General features: G+C 33.0%; 2 protein-coding genes across 2 annotated transcripts; both read left to right on the top strand.

Annotated features, from left to right (window-relative positions):
• The first annotated feature begins 1,268 nt into the window (after positions 1 to 1,268).
• Positions 1,269 to 3,542, top strand: LOC141687391 (uncharacterized). The gene is made up of 2 exons (XM_074492644.1): positions 1,269 to 1,760; positions 2,841 to 3,542. The coding sequence occupies exons 1-2, from the start codon at positions 1,739 to 1,741 to the stop codon at positions 3,230 to 3,232; spliced, it is 414 nt and encodes a 137-aa protein (XP_074348745.1). The 5' UTR covers positions 1,269 to 1,738; the 3' UTR covers positions 3,233 to 3,542.
• Positions 3,543 to 5,590: 2,048 nt separating this feature from the next.
• Positions 5,591 to 6,205, top strand: LOC141686550 (uncharacterized). The gene has a single exon (XM_074491578.1). It carries the CDS (start codon positions 5,591 to 5,593, stop codon positions 6,203 to 6,205), a length of 615 nt encoding a protein of 204 aa, XP_074347679.1.
• Positions 6,206 to 19,296: the final 13,091 nt, after the last annotated feature.

Below are 19,296 nucleotides of genomic sequence, written 5' to 3'. Positions count from 1 at the left end.
CGAATTTGGGTATAGTTTTTGGCTCGATTAAGTATAAAATTAAACGAGTCGGCTCGCCCGACTCGTTAAAATCGGCTCGTTTAGCTAAACGAGCCGGCTCGACTCGTTAAATTAAACGAGTCGAGTTCAGACAGAGGATTAGGCTTGATTAGTTAAACGAGTCGGCTCGGCTCGACTCGATTAATCTCGGTTTGAATTACATCCGACTCGAAACTCGGTTCGCTCAACCGGAATTATAGCCCTACAAATCATGCAAAAGCCAACTTAAGTTTTGGTCGGTGTTATGTCGACTAAGGGGCGATAATTGATCTTAATATATAAAATTACATTTTTCTTTCTACTAACAGGATAAAACTACACTTTTTACGCAAGTGGACCAATAAGAAATATGTACGCACAGGAGAACATACTAGTCATCAATTATAAGTTTGTTAATAGACTAAAATACACGGAATGGTCAGTTTGGCGGCCCGCTGTACTTATAATTCCGTAAGAACTTATTTACAGATAAATCCCGATAAATTAATAATCGATAAAGTAATAATCTTGTTCAAATAATTTTTTTTTTCGGTCCCAATATAATGAACACAGTGTATTTTTACTTCCGGTAAATTAATTAACTCGCTAAAATAATATTTTTTTTTGATTCCGACCCTATTACTTTAAAGAGGTTTAACTGTATGAGTTTTTGTCGATCAAACTTATAAGTTGAATTTATAGCGTGTAAGCTGATAAATTTAATGTTAGTAACGGCTTACTTTCTCAACTTATTTTGATTTTTCGCTGATTTATTAACCTCAATTTTAAAAAAATATATTTTTAAATGTTAATCTAACTTAAGATTCAAGAATTAAGATAATTATATTTAATAATTATTTATTTTAATTCAATTAAGAAAAAAATTATGACTTATAAGACATTTATCCAAACACTTATTTAGCTTATAAGTATTTTTCTACGTATCACTTATAATTTACATATTTATTTTAACTCGTCAATTACTTATTTTAAAATTTTCCAAAATAAACACAATATACACAACATCATGCTGCCACGTCATTTCTGTACATAATTTTGTGGGGCCATTTGTGTTCATAGCATTTCTCTTTAATTTATTATGCCTGTTTGACACTCCATATTCCTGTCACATATGGGCCGAAAGCCCATTATTAGTTTGGACGTCCTGTTTGGCAGAAAAATGAAACTGACCATTTACCCTAAAAAATGATGAAATTGCCAAAGTTGGTTCAACCTCATAATCTCATTTTCAACCCACTTTCGAAGATAATCCAGAAAGCTCTCATCTCCCATTCCAATCAACCCTAACAGCCTCTCATCCATTATTTCTCCTCTTTCATTCATCTCGCTTCTACAGAAATTTCAATTTCTCACCTGTATTTTTCATCAACTGTTTGCCAATGGCGGAGATCGAGGCAAAAGCTTTTTCTGGATCCGGATCCACTAAGTGGACCGACAAGTTACATGCCCTCTTCTGTGAGTTATGTGCTTCTGAGGTCATAAAGGGTAATAATATAGAAGGAACTTTGAACAAACAAGGATGGATTACGGCTCACCAAGAATTCAAGAAGCAGAAACCAACTGTAAAGTATACTATTAAGCAATTCAAGAATAATTGGGATGCAATGAAAACTAATTATCAGTTATTCAGGAAGATTAAATTTGGGGAGAGTGGTTTGGGTTAGAACGAGAATACGAAGACAATCGAAGCATCTGCATCATGGTGGGCAGCAAAAATACTGGTAAAATCCTCATATTGTCACTATATTTGCTGTTTGATTTTAAGATTGTTGTTTCATTTGAGTTTGTCGTTTGTCGAATTAAATAAAATATTTATGTTGCGGTTTATTTTTTATGAATGAGGCATATATTCTGCATCAACGTGCATGTGTTTATGATCGTCCTTGGTATTCTTTTTTTCTTAAGATTCATTATGCTCATATGGTGTTTGCCTGGTTGGCAACTCGTAAATCATCGAAAAAGATACGGTCATATTGTTTTGGTTTTGTTTCTACTTTGGTTCAATTTCAAATTAGTTAGGAAATACGTCAGTTTTGCTATGCGGTTTATTGGTTATTACGAGTAATTTGAGTCGGTTTCTGGATGTGGATTATTTCTCGTAGTGAAACAATGTTTATCTTTTTTTCTGTAAATCGCATAGTGTACATAATGTAGTCGATGTCTAAAGCTCTAAAACTACCAAGCGGGCAAGGGAAAAAACTAGGATGTCAATAGGTGAGGAATCAACTATGCACACTCTACTATATCAGTTGTGGTATTAAGAAGATGCATCCGCGTGTAATGAACAACCGCAATTTGAGAGGTTGGGATCATTCTCTTGAATTTGTGATAGAGCTCATAGTAAATGGGAATGGAATTGCATCAAGATGTTGGCTGCTTTTGCTTCTTCTCAGCAACTTCAAGAAGCCATGACTTTCAAGCATCAGTATAATGAGTGAAAAGATCACTTATAGCTGTATTCTTGCTCTGCCTTTGAATATTTATAATAAATTTCGGTTGTGGTGGATAAATTGATTCGATATTAATTTTTTTTGATGTATATCAACATGTAAAATAATAAGGGAGTAGGAGAACAAGGAATCCTCCTATCATTGACATCCCATGCTTCGCAGTCTTTTAATGTATTTCAAATTTTCTGGCACTTCATAATTGCATGTGGGTGCCTTCTGTTCCATAAATCATAATATGGTTTTGTGTTTGCAGTACTCTTATAAATCATGGTGTCGTTTGCTATGTACTATAAATCATAACATTGTTAGTGATATATTCCAGTTTTGACACTTTTTACTTTGTTGCACCAGAGAATCCAAAGTTTGGGAAGTACAGAAATAAATATCTTTCTCTCTACATGCAGTACTACAACACACCCTTTGGTGACATTGTTGCAACCAGTGAACGAGCAAAAGCTACGAATACATATTCTGCAGTGAATCTTGAAGTGGGAGAAGACTTCATAGAGGTGATTGGCGATGATGATGGAAAAGAAGGTAGTGGCGATAGTGATGACAACATCATTGAACCATCACCTAATTTATTTCAATCAGCTTCGCTGAAATCTGGAAGGAGCAGTGGTTCTAAACGAAAGAAATCTGGAGCCGAGTATGTGAGGGAGGGGCTTGATGACTTGGTAGTTGCGATGTCCTGTAGGAGTACCCAAACAACGACAACTAATGCAGATGTGAGTTTACTATAGGCTGTTGATCTCCTTGATTCCATGGAACATGTCAAGGCCGGTACTGACATGTACTTCTATGCTAGGTGCTATCTCCTTGACAATGGAGATAAAACTTTTTTTCTAAAGGTGCGGAATGATGAGATTCGTTACGGAGAGCTAATGTACAATTTTACAAGGGCTGGGAAACAACAGGGAGGGCAGTGAATTGTAATCACTTGCAATGATGAAATTTGCATACAGTACTTATAAATTTTATTCTGTAAGGGTTGGATAAGATTTTCACACTGTTGTTATCCTGACATCGTCTTTAAATCATGTACTTGTTTTTATGGTGTAATAACAGTGTATGGTGGAGCAGTGTATGTAATAGTGTGATATTTGTTTCTTTATGTACTGGTTGCAATGTTTTACCGTACATAATTATTATATAAAAATCACATGGTTGTTATTATTTGTGTATATATATACCATCTTCAAGTGCATCCAGTTTGTACACTTTACCTTCATATCACGAATATCGCTCTATATTGCATGGATCCTTTTAACACACATAACCAAAACTTTTTTCATGATTTTAATCCTTTTGAAGAATTTAGCCAAGCTTCTTTTAACACCCCCGGCTTAAAAAAAATATTAGATAGAATGAATGGAATAAATATTCTAATTATGAGTTACTTGACATCTGTGTTCGATGTTTACACGCGATAAAATTTATGAATTTTAATTATTATATATCTAAAATAAAGTATAGATAATTTGTTATTTTTCTAGCGATTTATCTGTCATTATATGATTTTATAAACGATATATAGATTTAATTACTTATTTTCAAATTAGATATTAATTATTTTGAATAATCGGGAATCATATAACTTTAACGGTTTTTACGTTTTCACCACCCAGAAGTTTCGGGAAAACTCATTTATATCTTAATTTGATTATTTCGAGCATTTTCCGTGTTTTAAATTTTTCAATCCGGAGTACGTTTTTCCCATACGGTTCCCGGTACAAATTTTACGATATTATTTTAGTTTCGGTAAACCGATAAACCAGATATTTCGATATACGACATATTTTAGAATTCTATCTTATCTTTTCGCAGTACGTGCAATCCTATCTTATCTTTTCGTAGTACATGCAATCCTATCTTATCTTTTCGCAGTACGTACAATCCTATCTTATCTTTTCGTAGTACGTGCAATCCTATCTTATCCTTTCGTAGTACGTGCAATCATATCTTATCTTTTCGTAATATGTGCAATCCAATCTTATTTTTACTGTAGATTCAAGGGGATGAAAGATCGATAGTAAAATCAATTCAAAGTTCGGGATTCATAGAGAAAAAATTAAGCGGTGCACGGTAATTATATATTGTATTATTTCACTGTTGATGTTTTGATCTTTGAATGATGATTGAATTGATTTGACTGATGATTCACTGATAAAAAATGAGTATTCTTGCACTGATACTTGATGAACTGATGATGATGCTTCCTTTTTTTGGAAGTAAGCTAAACCAATTGTTTAGCTGGCTGGGATCCCAACTTGATGAATTGATGAACCTATCGTGCTTGAATACTCTGTTTTAATCTTGTGAGAAGAATTTTGATGAACGTTTGATGACTGTGATAAGCTTTTGATGATTCTCTTGTTTAGAGTTGTTTTATTTTAGTTGATGATTTGAAACTCTGATTTCTAGATAAACCTTAGTTGAAATGTACCATATATGCTTATTGAGTTTTATGAGCTCACTCATTTATGTCATTAACTATCACAGTAACGAGTTTCGGAGAAGGATGTTCAGGAAATGATAAAAATGTGATGAATTAAGGTTTTAGTGGATGGCGGAAAGTATATGGTGTTATAATGAATAAAGTTGGTGTAATAGACTTATGTTTATACCCGGTTAGGGTCTTTTGATCGTAAACTTTTGTTATAGACTGGAGATGTTGTACGAATTTTATATTATTAATTAAGTTTATGGTTATGTAAGCATATATCGAATTTGTAGTTACTTTGGCGTCCTCGGGTCGGGTTTCTGAGGTCAACCCGGGGTCGGGGGCGTCATAGGCGGTATCAGAGCTAGGGTTGCGAAAGGGGACGGATAAAAGATTTATAATCCCGAGTTGTAAAATTTTAGGCTCGAGGAATGTTTAGGAAATGTGTAAGCGTAGGTTTTGGACGTGACCACTTTAGGACGTATAACATGTATAGTGCTCAATGATCGTTATTGTGGCATATATTATGACGTGTGCAATACACAGTTGATCGTTAGTATGGCGTATGACATGATATGTATAGTACTCAATAATCGTTATTACAATATATATTCGGAATGAAGTAGGATTAATAGTATGTGTTGAATTATAGGTAAAGATGGCTGATGGAAATTCTAGTGGAAGTGGACCTGGTGTACAAATTAATCCTGAGATGCTATTGGTTTTAGCAGAGATGAGAAATATGTTGAAGAGTTTAACCGAGGAGCGAAAATCTGTGGATACTCCTACCATGGATGTCGAGCATGTGGAAAATATAGAGCGAGAAGGTGAGAATAAGCGAAGATGTACCTACAAAACTTTTAAGGATGCGGATCCCCCTATATTTAAAGGAGATTCAGATCCACATGCGGCAAACACATGGATTAAAGAAATGGAAAAGGTAATAGAGATCTCTAAATGTTTGGAGGAACAGAAGGTGAAATTTGCAACACACTCTTTAAGGGGGGAAGCTATTTTCTGGTGTTATACGGTTAAGCAGACTGAGGATTTCTCTAAGATGACTTGGACGAGGATTAAGGCATTGTTTTTTGATAAGTTTTTCCCGACATGTATGAAAAATGAGATGGAGATGAAGTTTTTAGGACTGAGACATAAAGGAATGTCTGTGTCTGAATATCTATCCAAATTTTTAGAACTTTCTAGATTTGCTCCTCATCAGGTCGATACAGAAGCTAGGAAATGTCAAAGGTTTCAAGAGGGACTAGAGCCTTAAATCAGAGAAAGGGTTTCTTTATTGGAGCTGGAGCAATTCGATAAGTCAAGCAAGAAGTTGAAACTAAGTTTTGCCTAGCAGTGTATGTTGTGATTTTGGTTATATTGGTTTACTAATGGGACAGTCATTATAGATATTGAACTCTGGTATATTGAATTGTAATAGTATCTGCCATGATTGTATTCAGAAATGTTTAGCATTGCGCCTGGACTTTGCATATGATTGATTCACAGTAGCAAGAGCTACTACAATATTTTGTAATCCATTAACAAAATGATTGTGCTTGGATTAGAAGCTAAAAAAACAATAATATTACAATTGTTGCATTGCACAAGTTTTGCTAATTGGCCAATTAGACTTAATTTGTAGTTGCTAATTATAGTTATTTTTATTATTCCATCTCAACAACAAAACCGTGAGTCTGTTAATATTCCAGCATTCATCATTCAGGTTGATACCACAATGCAACCTCTCATGGATGGATTGGTAAATAACTTACTCTTTTGTCCCAATACATGTACTGCCTTTGATAATTGAGTTAATGAATAAGTCATTGCTTATACCTTCAGAAATTACCACGCTCCATTGTTTATAAATATGACGAAAATCTTCCTGGTAATGGATTAATAATGCTACCAAGTGGACAACATCTACAATTCTCTTATGAGAAAAATAGGGAAAGCTTAAGTGGAGTTGGGGAACTCATCAAATTATTCAAAAAAGGCATTGGTTGTAAACTTCTTCTCTGCTATAAAGGTTAAGGAAATTTCAGGGGACACATTTTTTATAAGACGAGATGTGAAATAGAGTATGTCATACCAGAAGAACCGAATTTCTAGAAACTTCTTTTAGAATATGATGAATCGGAGTCCCTATAATTGAATTATAAAATAACAATTTTAAAAAAAATTGAGATATAAACTTGATATAATTTATTATCAAGTTCACTTGCAATTGCAACTAGATTTCCTTGTCTTGACTAAAATGCTACCACTCCAAATGATAAAGAAAATGTTATACATGAAGGATCTCAGACTTGCATCGTTAGCAACTACAAAGTTCAAAATGTCTAATATTTTTGTAAGCATTACTCTCAAAAATAAATCTGGATCATTTTCTGCATGAATGTGGAAGGAAATAGATAAAAGAAGGAAAAAAGAACATGAGATGAAATTAACATTTTTAAATTTTAACACCAAAATCATTCACATACATTGTCATACCAGTGCAGCACAAATATGAAAACGGAAACATGTAGAGAATCCTTATAGAGACGTTATCTACATAATAAAACAATCTCCGGAATTTTAGCACCTACAACATATTATTACTAGTTTGTAAATTTGATTTTTCTAGGCAGAGGCGACGATGATCAAGGTGCTACCCATCTGCAATACAATCAAGAAGATAACAACATTAAATTCAATTGTTGATGTAATATAAAGCAAATCAGTGTTAAAAATATTCAATACATTCTATAGTAGCTAGTAATTAACTGTGCATGCATGCAGGTTTCTCTAAATTAACTAGTATTGGTATACTTTGAATCCGTTTTATATATCTAGATGCATCCTATAGATAATGAAGATAAATAGGACTTCTACAACCAGACCTTTTCAGCAATCAGCACCTAGGGTAGTGGAAAGAACCTACGCAATGATGACTCAGTATGCCGAAAATCTCATGATGTGGTGTCAGGTACGCTTCAACTTTGTGCTTAAGATGTTCATGTTTTGTTTGATTCGAGATCAACCCATTCTTTTGTGGATACAAAATATGTGGATAGGTTAAATGTATATGTGCAAAGCCTAAGTAATGGATTGCTTGTAAAACTTCCAAACGGTAGGAATTTATTCTTAGATAAAATCTATCGAGATTGTCCCTTATTGATTGGTAAACACACCTTCTTGGTAGATTTGTTACCTTTGGAATTGAGAGACTTTGGAGTGATTCTGTGGATCGATTGGTTGTCAAAACATAGGGCAAATCTAAATTGTAGTAAGAAGCAAATATGTTTAATCGACCCAAATAAAAAGAAAGTATAATTTAAAGGAGATAGTGTAGAAAAACTCAAGGTTATGATATCGGTTTTAAAGGCTTGTAAGATGTTAAAGAAAGGTTGTGAGGGTTTTCTGGCATATGTTATGGGAAACGGGGAAGTTAAAAATAAATTTGAGGATACGCACATAGTCAGAGAATTTTTAGATGTCTTCCCGGAAGAGTTGTCGGGGTTGCCACCTGAAAGAGAAGTTGAGTTTGGTATTGAACTGGTGCCAGAAGCCCAACCAGTATCGAAAGCACCCGCAGTATTAACAGAACTTAAGATTCAACTACAAGAATTATTGGACAAGAAGTTTATTAGGCCTATTGTTTCTTCTTGGGGAGTGTCTATATTATATGTGAAAAAGAAGGATGGTTCTTTAAGATTATGCATCAATTATAGGGAACTAAATAAGTTGACAGTGAAAAATAAATATCTACTACCACGCATAGACGATCATTTTGATCAATTACAAGGAGCTACATACTTTTCGAAGATTGATCTGCGCTCTGGCTATCATCAATTAAAGGTAAATAAAGAGAGCATTTTATTGACGGCATTTAGGACGCGATATGGTCATTATGAGTTTGTGGTGATGCCATTTGGAGTGACAAATGCACCGACAGTGTTTATGGATTTAATAAATCGAGTGTTTATAAATTGTTTGGATAAGTTTGTAATTGTTTTTATTGATGATATTCTCATATACTCGAAGAGCGAGAAGGAACGTGAGGAACATTTAAGGATAGTCCTACAAACTTTGAGAAAAGAAAAGTTGTATGCCAAATTTTCAAAATGTGAATTTTGGTTGAGGAGAGTAAGTTTTCTTGGACATGTAGTTTCGGAGGAGGGAATTTCAGTTGATCCTGCAAAAATTGAGGTAATAATGAATTGGGAAAGACCAAGGCCTGTGACAGAAATTTGAAGTTTCCTAGGTTTGGTCGGATTTTATAGAAAGTTTGTCCAAGATTTCTCGAAGATAGTGGGACCGTTAACGAATCTTACAAGGAAAGACATTAAGTTTGTCTGGTCAGAAGATTATGAGCGAAGTTTTATTGAGTTAAAAAGAAGACTAACGCCTGCTCCGGTACTTGGGTTACAAGAGGGGAATGCAGATTTTGTGATCTATAGTGATGCATCAAAAAATAAATATTAGATGGAATGAATGGAATAAATATTCTAATTATGTGTTACTTGACATCCATGTTCGATTTTTACACGCGATAAAATTTATAAATTTTAATTTTTATATATCTAAAATAAAGTATAGATAATTTTGATATTTTTCTAGCAATTTATCTGTCATTATATGATTTTCTAAACGATTTATAGATTTAATTACTTATTTTTCAAACTAGATATTAATTATTTTGGATAATCGGAAATCGTCCAACTTTAACGGTTTTTACGTTTTCACCACCCAGAAGTTTCGGAAAAACTCATTTCTATCTTAATTTGATTATTTCGAGCCTTTTTTTGTCTTAACTTTTTCAATCCGGAGTACAGTTTTACCCATAAGTCTCCGATACAAATTTTACGATATTATTTTAGTTTCGTAAACTGATAAACCAGATATTTCGATATACGATATCTTTTAGAATCCTATCCTATCTTTTCGCAATACGTGCAATCCTATATTATCTTTTCGTAGTACGTGCAATCCTATCTTATCTTTTCACAGTACGTGCAATCCTATCTTATCTTTTTCCAGTACGTGCAATTATATCTTATCTTTTCGTAGTACGTGCATATGGATGACAATCGGGTCGGGTATTACAATCCATATCCAAACCCGAAAATTTTATCCATATCTGAACCCGACCCGAACCCGAAAAATACCTGAACCCGATCCATCGGATTTCGGATCGGATTCTGGTATACCCGAAACCCGAAATTTTTTTGAATTGGATATTCATACCCGAACCCGAAATCTGAAAATTTGTATAATTAATGATATTGCCTTGGGATCGAACACTCGACTTTCATAAAAAAAGTTTTAACGTGTCATCTTCAACCACTTCACCACATCATTATTTATCTTATTATATGTATAGCTAATATTTAAAAAATATCAACTCAATTGATATCCAATTTTTTAGATTTTCACTAAAAATGTTTTGTTAACCTTATAAACCTTATCACCCGTTTAAATGATTGAATAATTATAATTCATTAAACTTTATAATTAGTTAATTTTTAACATAAATATAAAAATATATGTTTTAAAAAATTATATAATAATATGTATAATGTATATTATAATATATATATATAATTCTAATGTGTAATATATAAAATTCTAATATTATATATAATTAATATATAAATATATATATATAATAATAATTCGGGGGTTTTTCGGATTTCGGGTTCGGATCGGGTTCAGATAAAGTTTCGGATTTCGGATCGGGTTTTGGATCAGTATACCTAATATCCAAATCCAAATCCAAATCCAAAAATTTTCGGGTTTAAAAATTAAATCCATATCCAAATCCAAATCCAAATAACCGGGTTCGGTAAATCCAAAAATTTGGATTTCGGATCGGATATCCGTCGGATCGGATTATTTTGCCATCCCCATACGTGCAATCCTATCTTATCTTTTCGTAGTACGTGCAATCCTATCTTATCTTTCCGTAGCTATAAATAGCCCTTTCAGTGCCTTGTTCAGAAAAACAAAAACAAATAGTAAAATCTTATAATTACCCAGAGAAAATACGTATATTCATAGTGTTCTTCATAATCAAACGAGGATTTGAAGGCGTTATCGAACTCTGATTTTAGCGTACAAGTAGTCGAATCGAAGCTCGTAATAAGTATAATCAAGTTTTAGAAACCATATCACTGTAGATTCCAGGGGACGAAAGATCGATAGTAAAATCAATTCAAAGTTCGGGATTCGTAGAGAATAAATTAAGTGTGCACAGTAAGTATATACTTTACTATTTTATTGTTGATATTTTGATCTTTAAATGATGATTGAATTGATTTGACTGATGGTTCACTGATGAAAAATGAGTATTCTTGCACTGATACTTGATGGACTGATGATGATGCTTCCTTTTTTTGGAAGTAAGCTAAACCAATTGTTTAGCTGGCCGGGATCCCAACTTGATGAATTGATGAACCTATCGTGCTTAAATACTATGTTTTAATATTGTGAGAACTATTTTGATGAACTCTTGATGATTGTGATAAGCTTTTGATGATTCTCTTGCTTAGAGTTATTTTATTTTAGTTGATGATTTGAAACTCTGGTTTCTAGATAAACCTCAGTTGAAATGTACGAGATATGCTTATTGAGCTTTATGAGCTCACTCATTTATGTCACTAACTCTCACAGTAAAGAGTTTCGGAGAAGGATTCTCATGAAAGGATAAAAATGTGATGAATTAAGGTTTTAGTGGATGGCGGGAAGCATATAATGTTATAATGAATAAGTTGGTGTAATAGACTTATGTTTATACCCGGGGTCGGGGGCGTCACACTTCTGAAGATATCAGTGGTCAAGATGCTAGATATTTTCAAGGTGGACAGTCATACTATGATCCACTTGTTCAATATTCCAATTCCGGTAATCAATTTGGTCAGTCTTAATTCCAATAACGTTTTCGATAATTCTTCCAACAAATATTTATATTCGAAAGTCAAATGTTGAAGATAATGCGTTTCAAGCTGCTGAAAGTGAATGTTACATTCTTGAAAATTCGACCACGACAAATAATAATGGGGATGCAGACACCGAAACGGTGGGTGACCCTGATAATATGTGGATTGCAAAACGTGATGAAATTGCTTCTCATATTACCTAAACCCTGTAATTTTTACACTTTTTCATTTTTAGTAATTTGTATTTCAATATTTTTGTTTTAAATTTTGTCTTTTCAATTTTATATTTATGTTTGAATTTAATGTGTTAAAGTTTTGCTTTTTTTAAAAAAATTATAACTTATAAGTTATCATTTACCAACACACATCACCAACTTAAAACCAACTAATAAGTAGAATTATCCAAATGCCAAAATCACTTATAAGTTATAATTTACAACTTACAAGTACAATTATCCAAATACCTAAATAACTTATAAGTTACGATTTTTATATCACTTTTCAACTTTAAGTCATAAGTTACATTTTTAAAAAAATCTCAAACGGACCCGTTATATCACACTTTCTTGTGTCGTATAAACACTCAGAAGTAATTGAGAAATTTATTATTACAAACAACATAAGAGTTATTTTATTATCGTCATAGGTTTTGTTTTCAATTCAACCTATTTCTTTTCGTACCAGATTCAAGTTTCAATTCTCTATTCGAGAGATTTTATTAAAATAAAATAACAATGACATAATATTAGATTTTATCCTTGGATATTTTCGCCACTTCCCTCCTCCTTTGCCAAAATTGACGAGGGGTTTTCACCGGTTTTTATAGTGAAAAACCTCAAATCTTTTTATTTGTATTATTTGTTTTTATTTTTCTTCAATAAGCTTCCTCTTTCGGTAACTCTATCTACCCATTTGGATTACCGTGATTTTTTTAAACTAGATCATCTAATATTCAAGATTTTAATCTTCAATTCAAACTGAGTGTATTCAGTTTAAGAGGTTGATTATCCCTTACTGGTGGTTTTATTTTTCAGATCTAAGAAATTTTTATAGATTTTTAGTTTTCAAATTCAGCTTTAGTTGCTCTGCCTAATGAGAGTTTGTTTGTTCTCCCATTTATGTGAGTGTTAATTTTGATTTAGTGATGAAAGTTTTATGTGATCGCAATTATGGTCGATGCTTAACGGGTTCTAACAAAGAAAATAATTATAAATATATCGTATTCAATATATCAAGGTCTCCGTACGAAGACTGATGTTTTGATTTATTTTATATTTGTTCGACTCAATATTTTTTAAATATTGTATGATTTTTTCATGAAATTAAATTTCATATGACTATTCATTATTAAATTATCTGCAATTTTCTTGAAAAATAAAAAAGCAATGGCAAAATATTGGTTTCACTTGTCAAATAGTTTACATGATTCAATTTTTGTTAGGTTGGGCCCGAGAGAAAAACTTGACAATTGTATACGATTTTGTTAGGTCGAGGTCAATTTTTTCTTGGATATAGAGTTTAAAAAGAAGCAAATTTTCATAAACGAATTGATAACGTGATAAAAATCAGATTATCCCATTTGGATATTCGAGGCAAATATTAAAAGAAAAATTTTAGAGATCCAAACTGATACTCAAAAAGGATCTCAAATATAATATATTTGTGAATTGATGGACTATAAATCAATTAATAATAGTGAACTCAAATTACTAATTCATCAAGAGCTTTTCGTACTTCGCACCCCTACTTTTGGGTGCTTTTTCGATTTGATCTCATACTTTAATTGCCCATACTTTACACCTAATACTTTAAATAGTGTCACGGTTTGCACCCCTTTTAACTGCTTCCGTCAAATGTAGCCATTACCGTTAATTTGGTAGAGGGATAGTACATGTAGTACATTGTAACGGGCAAAAAATGAATTTTGCCCTTATATATACCAATTTATATATACTAATTCATATTACTCTCATATTTCTTAGTTTCAACTTGTAAAATCATGACTTATGTTTGTGGATACAGAAAGTTGTGTGTAGTGTAGACTGCTTGGACCTCTATAAACGCATGTAGGCATTTTGTGGCATTGCCCCGACCGAGCCTGCAAATTTTTTGTGTGGTTTGAACCACCCCTTTGTGTGAGAGCTCGAGTAATCATACCAGGTATTCTTGAAACTCAACAAGATATTAAACGTCATGGAAGTATGATTGTAGCCGGAGAACCTCTTGTTTTGACTACCGAAACAATGGAGAGAAAGTCTTTCAACAAAGCTCTGTTTTTGTTGATTTTAACACGAATTTGGCTAGTGTTAGTTACATTTTCTCTAAAAGTGGCTAGTTTTTGTTAGCTATGGTTGTAACTTTAAGTATGAATTTGTACTACTTTATTAATGCAACAAGTTCAATAAAATGGCTTCATATAGAACATGAAAATGTATTGCAAAAATATTAATAAGTAGCCATAAATATTGGTCATAAACAGTAACAATGCCATTAATTACAATAAAACATTCAAAATAGAGACAACAACCATCCAAAAGGTTCACAAAAACCATCCAAAAAGTTTCACACAAAATAAAGTACCATGGCTTGATCTTGTAATGGCAACCAACAACCATTTGCCGAAATAATAAATATACCAAAAAATATTAAAGGAGCATAGTTCTAACAACTTGTATTCTTACTTGTTACATCCAAAATTTCTCTGCAACTTGAACCTGACAGCATCAAGATTCTTCAAAGAAGTGAACTTCTTACTTTTGAGTGCATCTACACCTAAATTTTGTTGACCAGGTGCTCTGAAAGGCTTAAAAATGCATCCATGAGTAGCGTTTGCAAGTTTTTTCACAAATTTGTTTGGACTTGCAGTCTTCAGTGGAGTAGATGATTTGTTTGGACTTGCAGCTTCAGTGTCGTACATGTTCTTTTCACAGAAGATGCATTTTGTTGCACAACGGGTATTTTAGATGAGGTTGCAGTCTTCTCTGCAGTTGCTTTTCTTTTCAGTGTATTAGATATTTTTTCTGCAGATGATGTTCCAACTTTTTGATTCTTGACAACATTATTTCCATTTGCTTTACCTCTTTTTCCAGTAGCACTCTAAAACCAAAAGAATAGGCAATTAAAAAAAGACTAAATCTAATAATATTACTGTATTATGAAGAAGAAAAACCTTTGTAGGGCATGTTCTTATATTATGACGAGGGGCATTGCCATAAGAACAAGTCAAATGGATCTTTTATTGCAATTATTGTAGTATAGTGGTAAGTATTCCCGCCTGTCTCGTGGGTGACCCGGGTTCGATCCCCAACAGCACCGCCAAATTGTTCGTGTGTATTTTAAGAGTATCGTTCGTAGGGAAAGACCGAATTTAATACTAGTTCAGGTTGTAATTCTTTTACTGTTTAGAAGTGAGAAGAATAATTGGGTTTGTGTTTCTAAACTAATTCAAACTAATAAGCAAATAGAATTAACAATTTAACGATGATAGAAAGCAATCCAGGAATAAGGGTTCTTCATTGGTATTAACGAATGTGGATCAATTGTGATATTCAAGTCTCATGCTCTTGCTAAAAAATTCCTCTAATGAGTATATTGTTCTCTCCCAATACACAATATAATGCCTACAACTACATATTGAAGTCACTCCCATGATCAATCAACATATAATTATAAACTGTTCAAGCCCATGGAATTTCTGTTTCATAACTCACATATTAATCTCCCAATCAAATAATAGAATTATGTCTGTCATGTCATGAACTAAAATTATAATTCATCTCCCGATTCTTTACAATTCCTAAAGATACAAATAAGGGTTTGTGACTCCCTCAATTGTGTTAAGCACTCAACAACAGATTAGCAAGGCAGAGAAATCACAGTACAATCACACAATCACAGTTAACCAATGAATACTACCTAATTCCAAGATTATGGAATTAGTTACTCATGATATATGAATAAAGCAAACATATATATATATATATATATATATATATATATATATATATATACACACATATATATAACTGAAACCATGATTACAAGAGTATAGAGTTAAGAAATATTCAACTTTACGAAATCTTTCAAACTTGAAATAAATCCCTTCAATCCTTGCTCAAGTTCTCTCTAAGCTTCTCTCTCAATACAATACATGCTCTCCCCAATTAGAATAAAAATATATAACCTAATAGAAAAGTGTTTTTAATTGTTTTCTAAAATAAAACACAATCCGCATTGAAGTCAGATAATTATGAAATTCGAAGGATGATTTGAAGGCCTGTTTCTGAGCTGATCCAGTCCAAAATAAAATATGAGACCACCTCCAAATTGAAGATAATTATTTTAGTTTCGCGTGGACTGGTAGATGGCCAAATCCGATGTCCCGAACTCGAGTTAAGGCCCAAACACCGATTGCTGCGCAAGCCCCCCAACAAAGTCGAATTTCCATATGATTTTAGCCCAAATAGGCCAAATACCTTCCAACATTGAGAATTATTATTTCCTGTCATTAAATACTAAAATAATATTAATATTAATAAATACCCAGATAACTACAAAATCTTATAAAAATGCGGATAAAATCCTTTAATATATATATATAAATATATATTCTATCAGCATTGCCATAAGAACGAGTCACAGGGATCTTTCATTTGGGATTGAGGTGTTTTGTTGATCAATTTTCTACATATTCACAACAAGCACTAAGATATGTGGAATTATGTTATTGACAATAGTGTATTTAGTGAAAGTAGTTGTCATTACCTTTGTCTTGCATGACCTGCTGTTATGACCAGCTTCATTACAATAAGCATAATGTAGTGTTATACCTGCCCTTTTCAACCTTGTCGGGTCATTTGCCCTTGTTTGTACAATGTCTGATTTTTTATTCCTTTTTTTTGGTCTTCCAAGACCAACTTTAAATAAATGAGGTAGAAGTGGAGTTGCCTTTATTTCTTCCCAAAATTCTTCCTCATTTATGGGTTCAATATATTGACTATATACTCTTAAATACCACTAATTTTTGTGGCACTCATGCATATAATCAACAGGATATTGCTTTTGGAAAAATATGCATGAACATGCATGAAACATGGAATACTTGTTAGCTTCCATTTTATGCAAGCACAAACTCTTTGTTGTAGGTCTACAACAATCTTATAACCTCCTTCTATCATGGTGACATGGTACTTATGACCACCATTCCAAATTGGCCTAGCCTTGCAAGCATTATCCGTAGCCTTGTAAACATGTTATGAAAGATATGTGAGCATTCATTATTGGCATGTTATAAAAACTGGTATTTTACATTGGTATTTTCTTACTTTTGTAGCTTATTCATTGCATTACTGTAATAGACTGTGCTCTTCTGCTTCATTTTAGTTTTTCTTCTTTGTATTCTCCCCATACATGTGATGTGAATGTTCCTGAACATTATGATAATAGCCATGTCTCTGAATTTGTTTATGGCACTACTGAACACTTCATAATTATTATTTACAAACACATCAAATTTGCATATGTCTTTAAAGGAAGACCTAGACCATTGGGACCTTGATTTTGCAGCTAACCATTCATATGCCCTTGGGGCTACCTATAAACAGAGTTGTATAAGATAATAAGCATGTAACTAGTTGCAAGTTAAGTCATACAAGAGACAGTTATGTATACCTTTTTCATGTCATTCATGTGTTTGATAAAATAATAGTCTGTCGTACACTTTGCAACACACCATAACAGTCTTCTTACCAATTCTTTTATGCTCCTTTTACATATTCTTGTACAGATGCATCACACAAAAACAATGCTCGGAATGAGGTACTTGCTTCTCCAACACCAGCCCATTTTTTCGGTCAAAAATAAAAGTGTAAGAGCATGTGTTGACCATCCTCAAGTCATCTTTCAACAAGCCAAGTGGAATTAACTTGCTTCACCTTCTAGGTTAGATTACAAGTATGGTGGTTGTTCAGTGTTTTGATTTCAAATGTATCTGATCTTTGCATCTTTATTCCATGACACTTTCAACTGCATCCCTCAGTGCAAACCCACTTGATTTTATTCGACATATTCCTTTTGAATCTTATAGGTCTCTGATGCTTTATTGTGTGACTCCCAACAACTTGTCTAAAAACAACACCACTTTTGAAAAGCATACCAAGAGGACAAATTCATTATCTCTTCATCACTGTTTAACATCCCTTCTAAACTGACATCATCATCAACATTCTCGGTGCTCAATTTATGTTCAACCTTTTTATCTACAATTTTTTATTTTCTACTTTCATCAACAACCCCATCTCCTACATATACCCTTTCTGCAACAACCTCTTCAAACATATCTGCAATTGTCTCTTCAACATTGACTTTAACCTTCTTTGCAATTATTTTTTTTACCTTTTACATTGTAATCCTGGGTAGGTTGACTTGAAGAAGGTCCATCAGCATCATCCAATGCAACAGGGTTGTCCTCATTGTTCTTAAAAAGGCCCTGAAATAACACACATATGCATTTCAGTTTACATGAACTTCAAATAGAATGATACAAAAACAAAAAATGTAATGCAAACACTTACCCTAAGCATATTGGTGGAGAAAACATTTTCTTATTTCTTTTTATTGCTACTTCAACTCCACTCTCACATTGAATCCATGTTAGAAGAGTCTCCTTGAAAGCTGATGTTATCTTCATTTTCTTCTCCGCCTTCATCAACCTCCTCCTCATTATTAAGTGCTCCGTTATCCTCAAATTCTTCCATTATATAACGTACCATTTTCTCTATTTCATCTAAAAGTAGTTGGGTGAATGAAAAATCTTCATAATAACTATCAGAAATCTGCATCCTTGTGGTATACACAATAAAAAAGTGAGTTTAACATATCATATCTGCCATGGTTAACACATCATCAGTGCTTTCAATCTGATTCAATCCCTTTTTAAACGTCATATCATGAATGCACCGCCAAATGTCTACAGACCCTTTCAATAGTCTTAATTCACTAAGTATTGACTCAACATCTACTAGACTTAGATTCTTAAGATAATAATTATCAAAATATGAGATTAGGCCACCATCATATTTCTCAAGTATTGCACTGAAATTCCCATCATGATAAACTTTGAGTGAAAACAAAATACTGCCATATGTATAACAAATATAAATATGTAAACTAACAAAGCTATAAAACAACTCATAAACACATGTACCATACTATAAAACTACTCATGTGCATATAATAGTACCAAGCTCATGCATGCAATCAATATCAAAAAACCCAAAGCAAATGGTCAAGTAAAGTAGATATATTTACCTATATAAAATGGAATTTCTGCCCTAAGAGCCAGTACATGAGCTTCAATTGTCGGCAAATCCTTTCCATCCTCGATTATTTCGTGCCAATATTCTATCGGAACTACCATCCACAATACACTATCACCATCAAC

This window comes from Apium graveolens, chromosome 9 (genome assembly GCF_009905375.1).
Source record: "Apium graveolens cultivar Ventura chromosome 9, ASM990537v1, whole genome shotgun sequence".
NCBI classification, from domain to species: Eukaryota; Viridiplantae; Streptophyta; class Magnoliopsida; order Apiales; family Apiaceae; genus Apium; species Apium graveolens.
The sequence above is the reverse complement of the archived record's forward strand: the minus strand, read 5'-3'. Positions and strand labels throughout refer to the sequence as shown.